At 35.2% G+C, this 8467-nt stretch overlaps 1 protein-coding gene across 1 annotated transcript; it reads right to left on the reverse strand.

The window, feature by feature from the left end:
* Positions 1-1583: 1583 nt before the first annotated feature.
* Positions 1584-7840, reverse strand: LOC134240969 (pituitary tumor-transforming gene 1 protein-interacting protein-like). Its single transcript, XM_062723074.1, has 5 exons — positions 7558-7840; positions 3121-3170; positions 2806-2914; positions 2339-2450; positions 1584-1683 (listed from the first exon to the last, which is right to left on the reverse strand). The coding sequence occupies exons 1-5, from the start codon at positions 7721-7723 to the stop codon at positions 1614-1616; spliced, it is 507 nt and encodes a 168-aa protein (XP_062579058.1). The 5' UTR covers positions 7724-7840; the 3' UTR covers positions 1584-1613.
* Between the last annotated feature and the right edge of the window lie 627 nt (positions 7841-8467).

Genomic DNA, 8467 nt, shown 5'->3' on the forward strand with positions numbered 1-8467 from the left:
CCTGACCATTTTTAGTAATTTCAAGCAATTTTACCTGAATTTAACGACTACATAATTTCCGATTCCTACTTTCGAATTCGGTCGAAGTTATTTATAGGCTATCATTAAAAAAAAAAAACTATTATTAGGGGGAAAAAAACTTTGCAGCCTTTTTAAACTGTATGAAAAAATATTAATATTTTCAGATGTTCACAATATTTTCAAATATTCAAATGAATCATGTGTGGATCAAGAAATTTTTATTTCTTAACAGGACAATTGTAAAAGCATTTTAGAGTTGAGCAGTACAGCTGTACCTATTAAAAAGTGGAAAAAAACATAAGGAGCTATAAAATACATTCAACATACACGTGTGATATTTTCAGCATTGTATATTTTGAACACTGCGAAAAATAAGCAACCTGTATTAAGAGACCACCTGTCATATGTGACCTTTTTTCCTTTCTCCGTTGGAAGGTCTCTTAATACAGGTTTGACTGTACTTGGTTAAATCATATAAAATCTAGGAGCAGAGAAGAAGATTTTCAAAGAATTCATGTATTTTCAATACATAATCAATAGAGCCCCACCCTGACACCAGAACCCCTGACCCTGGGGCCATAAAATTCACAATTTTGGTAGAGGCACACTTGCTCATCATAACTATGTACTTAGTTAGTTTATTTAATACCCAGGAGCAGAGAAGAAGATTTTCAAAGAAATAATGCATTTTCACTATATACTTATTTAGCCCTGCCCTAGTACAAGAACCCCTGACCCCAGGGCCATGAATTTCACAATTTTGGTAAAGGACTCAATGCTGATTACAATCGTGCAAACAGTTTGACTGCTTGATGTCCAGGAGTAAAGAAGAAGATTTTTGAAGATTGCATCTGAAAATGTTCAAAAGTTTACGAACGACGTACGACGAACGACGACAGACGAAAACGGATAGCAATAGGTCACCTGAGTTTACTCAGGTGACCTAAAAAGAGGCAATAAATTCTTGTAAATTAACTGTTAATAATTCAAGTACATGTACTTCCTAATGTCAAATATGACCAATATCGTTTTGGGTGGGAAGAAAAGGTTAAAGGCTGCCAAAAAATGCTGGTTTTTCAGAAGTTGGGTGCAATGCACACACATAACGTACAAGCTCGTCAAGATTTGTTTTTATTTGTTGGTGCATTTAAGGTTATCTTTTGCATTCTCCGTAAAATGTGCAGATCCAATCAATTTTGTCGAAATATACATGTATTTACATTGCAATTATTTGGGAAGTACATTTACTCTATCTGTGGCAAGGGCCTTTCCAAGGACATATAAAGAATATTAGTAATTTCAGTTAGTGAGAAGTTTTGCACTTTGTCATGATCTTTTTTAACAGATGCATCCAGCATAAACAATTCAGCCGCCGCTGTGTGATTGGTCAACTCATATTATCAACATTGACACGGAAATAGTCTGTTGCACGAGCAACCAATCAGGGATTAGAAGAAACTTCCAGTCGTAAAGCTTGCGGTTAGGAGGCGTGTACTATTTACCTTGAGCGCAGCTGTCACTACAGGTTGTGAGTAAGGCAAAACTTCACACTTAACTGAAATTACTAATATTCAGACTAAAGCTATGTGATATTACCTTTCATTAGACTTCTCCTGTCTTTCCTTCTTCTTTCTCTCCCACTTCTCGTCTTCCTTGGCATATCTGTAAGGAGTAGAGGTCCATAATTAAAGTATGTATTCTTAATCATGAAACTACAGTGTATGATGATACAAAGCATGTCAGATATAAATAGAGCTGGTACAACTTATTGAGATATCATTTACAACTGCTAACATCTTAAAAATGAAGAATCCTTAAAAGGGGTTCAAGGGGCTGTTACAGCCCCTGGAGATTTTTGTAAAAGTTTTTTTTTCTCAAAAATGATATAGATCACACGTTTGCCTGGAAATAAACGATGAAAACAAAACAAGCAGCTCTAAGGACTACAAAATTTTTGTGGAGAAACTTAAGGTGGACAGCTACAAAACTGCCAGTTTTGTTTAAGCATTTGTCTGAGAGAAATGGAAATCAGAAGGATAAATAGAGCAATCCTATTAAAATAATTTATTACCAATAAAATACTGTAAACCAATTCGCAACAACTTTATTTCTCTATTTACCAGGAATAAATTAGTTTGCGACGATTAATTTTCGTGATCAAACCTTTTTGGATCTGTTGTTAGTAGACACATACAATTTAATAACCGGTTTGCCGTGAGAAATATTTGCAATGACAATTAAGGCTCTCACGAACTTCACGAAAATTTCTCGCACGTGAATAAAAGTTAGTTAACAGTAAGTCTTTCTAAACTCTTACTTGTTTTTGTTGTTCTTTTTGCAACAGCAGCAGCAGCAGATGCATACAGTAATGGCAAGGACAATAACTCCTCCAATCACTCCCATAGCAATGATCAGGGCCTCAAAATTCACTGTCAAATAGAGAAGTCAAAATTCACTGTCAAATAGAGAAGTCAAAATTCACTGTCAAATAGAGAAGTCATATTCTCTTATCTCTGTGCTTCTGTGAATTGGCTTATTTCAACTAATGCAAGAGAAAGAGAGAGAGAGAGAGACCATACCACTACCACCCCCCCCTTGCCACTTTGAAATAAAAATTTGTGGTAAGGACAGTAAGGTCCACAAATTCTGTTCATAAACCTCATACCCTTGCCTGTTAAAACTGATGATACTGATCTCTAACCCTTTACTTTGAAATAAAGGGAAATAACTGTAAATTGAAACAGGTACTCAGGAGACAGAGGGAGGGAGGAGAAAGAGACTTACCCCAACAAACTCCCCAGCGAGCCTCTGAGAGGGAGCACAGTGAAGACTTCGGGAGGACATCCCCTGTGGGGTAGGGCACACATTTACTGTTGGTTTTACACCAAAGACACTGAAAAAAGACATCATCATAAAAATAAAAGGTTTATTTCTTTGCATACAACACTATACAAACAAATGAGAAATACTTACAAAAATTTTTTTCTAATGATTAATATACTTATTGATAAAGAAATATACAACAACATTTTATTAATAAACACTGATAAAGCTAATTTACAGTGTACTTGTATAAATGATAATGTATTGTATGCATACCTTTGCATCTTTCAAACAGGTATCACAGCTTGAATTTCGTCTTCTACACTCTGAAATTATAACAAGAATGAGGACAAATTAACATACTATATATTCCTTATTTTTCACGAGTACATGTACTTATTATTGCGAATGGACTCTCCAACGTCAAATCGTGAGAATAATAATTCGCAAATGGACGTTGGTAAAGAGACTTTAAATAGATTTCAGAACCATAAAAATAAAGGCGAGTAATTTTATTTTGCGTGTGGTGCTTCTCGCGAAATTACGTGATAATTAATTCCATGCGTATATTTAGGAATCTGCAGTACCCTGTGTGAACAGACTCATGTGAACTAAGGCCAAAAAAATAATAGTTTTTTAGACACAATGTTTTATTGTTAAAATGAATTATGATATTGTCCTACAGACCCGGTGTAGCATAATATTTTGATACTGCGATATATTATTTTGAACCCGGGTTCGCTGCGAAAATACCCCCTTATAAAATTTTGAACCCGGGTTACCTTTTTTATGTAAGAGGTAGGGGGTTCAATATTGAACCCCCATAATATATTGAACCCCTACCATTTTATGTAAGAGGTAGGGGGTTCAAAATATTATGGCCATAAATATTGATTCCCCCTGCCTTTTTAATTGAAGAGTGAAGGGGGTTCAAAATATTATGGCCATAAATATTGATTCCCCCTGCCTTTTTAATTGAAGAGTGAAGGGGGTTCAAAATATTATGGCCATAAAATATTGAGTCCCCTGCCCTTTAAATTTTACAAAGAGGGGGTTCAAAATATTATGGCCATAAAATATTGAACCCCCTGCCCTTTTAATTGAAGAGGGAGGGGGGTTCAAAATATTATGGCCATAAAATATTGAACCCCCCTGCCCTTTTAATTTTAGAGGGAGGGGGTTCAAAATATTATGGCCATAAAATATTGAACCCCCCTGCCCTTTTAATTGAAGAGGGAGGGGGGTTCAAAATATTACGGCCATAAAATATTGAACCCCCCTGTCCTTTTAATTTATGAGGGAGAGGGTTCAAAATATTATGGCCATAAAATATTGAGTCCCCTGCTCATTTAAATTTACAGGGAAGGGGGGTTCAAAATATTATGGCCATAAAATATTGAGTCCCCTGTCCTTTTAATCTGAAGGGAGAGGGGTTCAAAATATTATGGCCATAAAATATTGAGTCCCCCTGCCCTTTTAATTTAAGAGGGAGGGGGTTCAAAATATTATGGCCATAAAATATCGAGTCCCCTGCCCTTTTAATTTGAAGGGAGGGGGCTTCAAAATATTATGGCCATAAAATATTGAGTCCCCCTGCCCTTTTAATTAAGAGGTAGGGGGGGTCAAAATATTATGGCCATAAAATATTGAACCCCCTCCCTTTTAATTTAAAAGGGAGGGGTTCAAAATATTATGGCCATAATATTTTGAACCCCCTCCCTCTTAAATTAAAAATGCAGGGGAACTCAATATTTTTTGGCCATAATATTTTGAACCTCCTTTCTGTAAAATTAAATGGGCAGGGGGGTTCAATATTTTATGGCCATAATATTTTGACCCCCCTCCCTCATAAACTAAAATAGCTGGGGGACACGATATTTTATAGCCATAATATTTTGAACCCCCTCCCTCATAAATTAAAATAGCTGGGGTACTCAATATTTTATGGCCATAATATTTTGAACCCCTCCCTCATGTAAATCAAAATGGCAGGGGACTCGATATTTTATGGCCATAATATTTTGAACCCCCTCCCTCTTAAATTAAAAATGCAGGGGACTCAATATTTTATGGCCATAATATTTTGAACCCCCTCCCTCATAAATTAAAAGGACAGGGGGTTCAATATTTTATGGCCATAATATTTCGAATCCCCTCCCTGTAAAGTTAAAAGGGCAGGGGACTCGATATTTTATGGTCATAATATTTTGACCCCCCCCCCCCTCTTAAATTAAAAGGGCAGGGTGACTCAATATTTTATGGCCATAATATTTTGAACCCCGGGTTCAATATTTTATAGGGGGGTTCAATATTTTGCAGCGATATTTTGAACCCGGGTTCAAAATATCGCGGGGTTCAATATATTATATGACACCGGTTTAATGAGAGAATTCCTTCCTTGTGATAACTGGACCTAAGTGCATTTTCTTAGAACAATCAAGAGAGTTGCGAATGTAAACATGGCGTGTAAATTTGAAGCAAGAAAAAAAAAATTGAAAAAAATATTCAAATTTTTATCTTTATATGGATTATTTTTGGGGAAAAAGAGCATATGGAATTTCAAAAAGGTTTGTTTTAATCAATTTGGTAGTTATTTTCAGCATAGTCCTCTTTGTATAACTATTCTTCGAAATCATTTCGGAATGGATCTGCTCCGATTTGCTACAGTGCAAGTATAATGGGACGAATTGTAACTGTGGTGAGGGCTTGTCCCCAGACACAGTTAGATTATTCTAACTAGTGAACAGGTACATAGGGCAATCGATTCCTAGCTGCAGAACTCTAGCTCTCTGCTTGAGAAAATTCCGACAGATAAAGCAGAGAGCTACAGATCCAAATATTGTAAAAATGTTCGATTTATGCCGCCAATTTTTTTGTCATTCACTTCGGGTATTTTTTCTTGTATTTTATACTTTCCCCTGCTTTAAAAATAGTATTTAATAATTAATCATACATATAACTTTAATTTCTGCAGGGATTTTTAGGGTCTCTCTGGGGCCGAAATTCGGCCCCATTCCCAATGCTGAAAAGTGCATGTTTTTCCCAAAATTATACCTAAAAATTCCCAATATGAAAAAAGTATTAAGTTGTAAATTATTAAAAAAAAATAAAGAAAAACAAGTGTTTTGTTCCCTATGTGCGATGTACGAGCCATCGAGAAGTCATTTAGAATACTACAGATGTTTTTAAAGCGGGATCAATGTTTAAAAATTAAAGTCGGGATCGTTATTTAATAAATTAATGTGCAAGATGGCAGTCTCTCCAGTTTGCCAGGGACGGTAATTTTCAGGCTGGGTTGAATCCCTCTTGAGTCTTATTCTTATAAATTGGTCAATAAGTACCGATTAATCACTCATCAGGAACAAACCTATACTATCAAATTTTCTTTTAACGAACTTCTTAAAGAAAGGTACAAAAAGATGACAAAGTATAAATATGTTCATTTACAATTTTATCATACTCGGCGGCTTTGCCACTTTTAAGCTTCTGAACTTCAACAGCCACTATTATTTCATTCATGTCAGTAAAGCTGATTGAAGCCAGTTTCATATAATAAAAGATAAGAAAAAAGATTAAATAGTTGACATTTGCTTGTTTTTTTTCTTTTTATTTGTATGATATTTTTCCCAATTTCAACCAAATATCACAATTTTTCCCAATCTTGACGGCCCCGGCCCCTGGAATCAAAGGATAAAAAATCCCTGTTCTGATAATTTACTAACCTTTCACATGTGTTTCAATGCTAACAGAAGGCCATTTGTGGTTACGGACGTCGAAATGGGACTCTTTTAAACTGACATTACAAAACTATATACAGGTCTGTTTCGGACCATTAAAAGGTAAATAGAGTATCAAATAATTATAAGAGTTAAATTAATGATTTATTATCAGATATCAGGGAAAGCTTAACTACAAGAAATAATACCTAAGGTAGCGACAAAAATATCAGTGGCGTAAAACGAAGGTTTTTCCAACGCTTGCATCCGTAGCTCTCTCGATTCAAAGATGGTGAGTTGCTAACTTTGTGCCTATTCGTTTTTACACAGAAATACGACATATTTAATAAATGCTACTTTTCAAGAAAACATTATCAGTCAGGGGTGGTACTGAAATCAGTCATTTTTGAAAATGATGGATAATGGTCATTTCTTCTAAGTATATAATGTACATAATTTTCTGATTTTTGTAAAAATGACGTCTTTTCATCATATTTCCATTCTCAAGTCAATTTTCCCATCCCATTTACTACAGTAATTAGATATAGTACACTATCCTGCCATAGACCCTTGTGTAGAGAAACATCTTGACAAGTAATTGAAACCAAAATAATTTAGTGCGCCCCGTAAAACTAACGAGATAATTAAGTGCGCTCAGACCTAACAATTTGATAAAAAATGATGAAAAACAGTCATTTTTAATATCAGAGATAACTCTATTTCTAAAATAAATTTCAAAATAGAAATGACTGTTTTTCATCATTTTACTAAAAAAAGATGAATTTCCATCATTATTCAAAATCAATTTAATGACTGAAAATCATCATTTTCAAAAATGACTGATTTCAGTACCACCCCTGACTGATTATGACAATACCATCCTGAAATCAGCACTTATGACAATCTGACATAGGTCTGATACCATCTCTGATCATCGGTACAAATCATGGCATTTAAGAATGAAACCAAAACATTCACAAAATTAACGTGATTTCACCTTCTTCCAGTGACGGTGTGGTAACGGGGGCACCACTAGTGGTGGGGACAGGTTTGGGGGTGGTGGTTGGTTTTTCAGTGGTAGGGGCCTCACTCGTATTGTTTGCTGCTGACACTGTGCCGATGACGAATAAAACCAAAACTAACACCATATTTTTTCCTAACATCGTGACTTAGTTCCCTGATGTACAAAGAAATCGTTAATATTTTCTCTCTGACTTTTGACGTCTTTTCTAAAAATCAACAATGAGTAAAGATCACAACTTCCGGCTGTGTTCTTATCAAGGGCGCATAACAAAATAGTTCTAGAAAAAGAAATGTTTCAAACGATAGAAATGAGAAAATCCATATCTAAAGAAAAAAACTTTAAATATGAAGAATGGTTTAATCAATAATCTGTCATTTTGTTTCAGTTCTGGTTAATTTTGGCGTATGAATATTTCACATGGCAAATCCGTCTTTCACTTCCGGTTTAAACTTTCAATTGTGCTGTTTCATACCGACGGCAAGTGGTTGATAGACCATTGCCTTTGGGTAGGTAATTTGAATGAATTTTCCCCCCTGTTCCATAGAGTATGAATTTTTAATTTTTTTAATTCATTTTTTTTGGGGGGGGGTAGCCCACCCACACTTTTTTTCAAAGATAGACGTAATATAAGCATTGAAAATTTGGATTTCCTTTTTTTTTGGTTTAGCCCCCCCCCCCCCCCCCTACCACCACTTTCAATTTGCTTTTGATGCCTTAGTCCCATTTAATGATAGGTTAACAAAACTGAGTGTAACATTGCCTACCTTCCCTTACAGATTTTCTTTACTTTTTGTCACCCAAGCCACAGCAATAATGTATAAACCCCTATCAGTAAGAATTAACAAAAGTAAAAAATATCCCTTGCTAATTAAATGAAAAAAAA

The sequence above is a fragment of the Saccostrea cucullata genome, unplaced genomic scaffold (genome assembly GCF_032062105.1).
Source record: "Saccostrea cucullata isolate Sc308-1 unplaced genomic scaffold, CSIRO_AGI_Scuc_v1 ctg2870, whole genome shotgun sequence".
NCBI classification, from domain to species: domain Eukaryota; kingdom Metazoa; phylum Mollusca; class Bivalvia; order Ostreida; family Ostreidae; genus Saccostrea; species Saccostrea cuccullata.

Coding starts and splice junctions, on each gene's coding strand:
- LOC134240969 (XM_062723074.1), bottom strand. CDS start 7,723: ATGTTAGGAAAAAATATGGTGTTAGTTTTGGTTTTATTCGTCATCGGC. Junction 2,915..3,120: donor CCTGTTTGAAAGATGCAAAG/GTATGCATACAA, acceptor GTCTTTTTTCAG/TGTCTTTGGTGTAAAACCAA. Junction 2,451..2,805: donor TCGCTGGGGAGTTTGTTGGG/GTAAGTCTCTTT, acceptor TCTATTTGACAG/TGAATTTTGAGGCCCTGATC.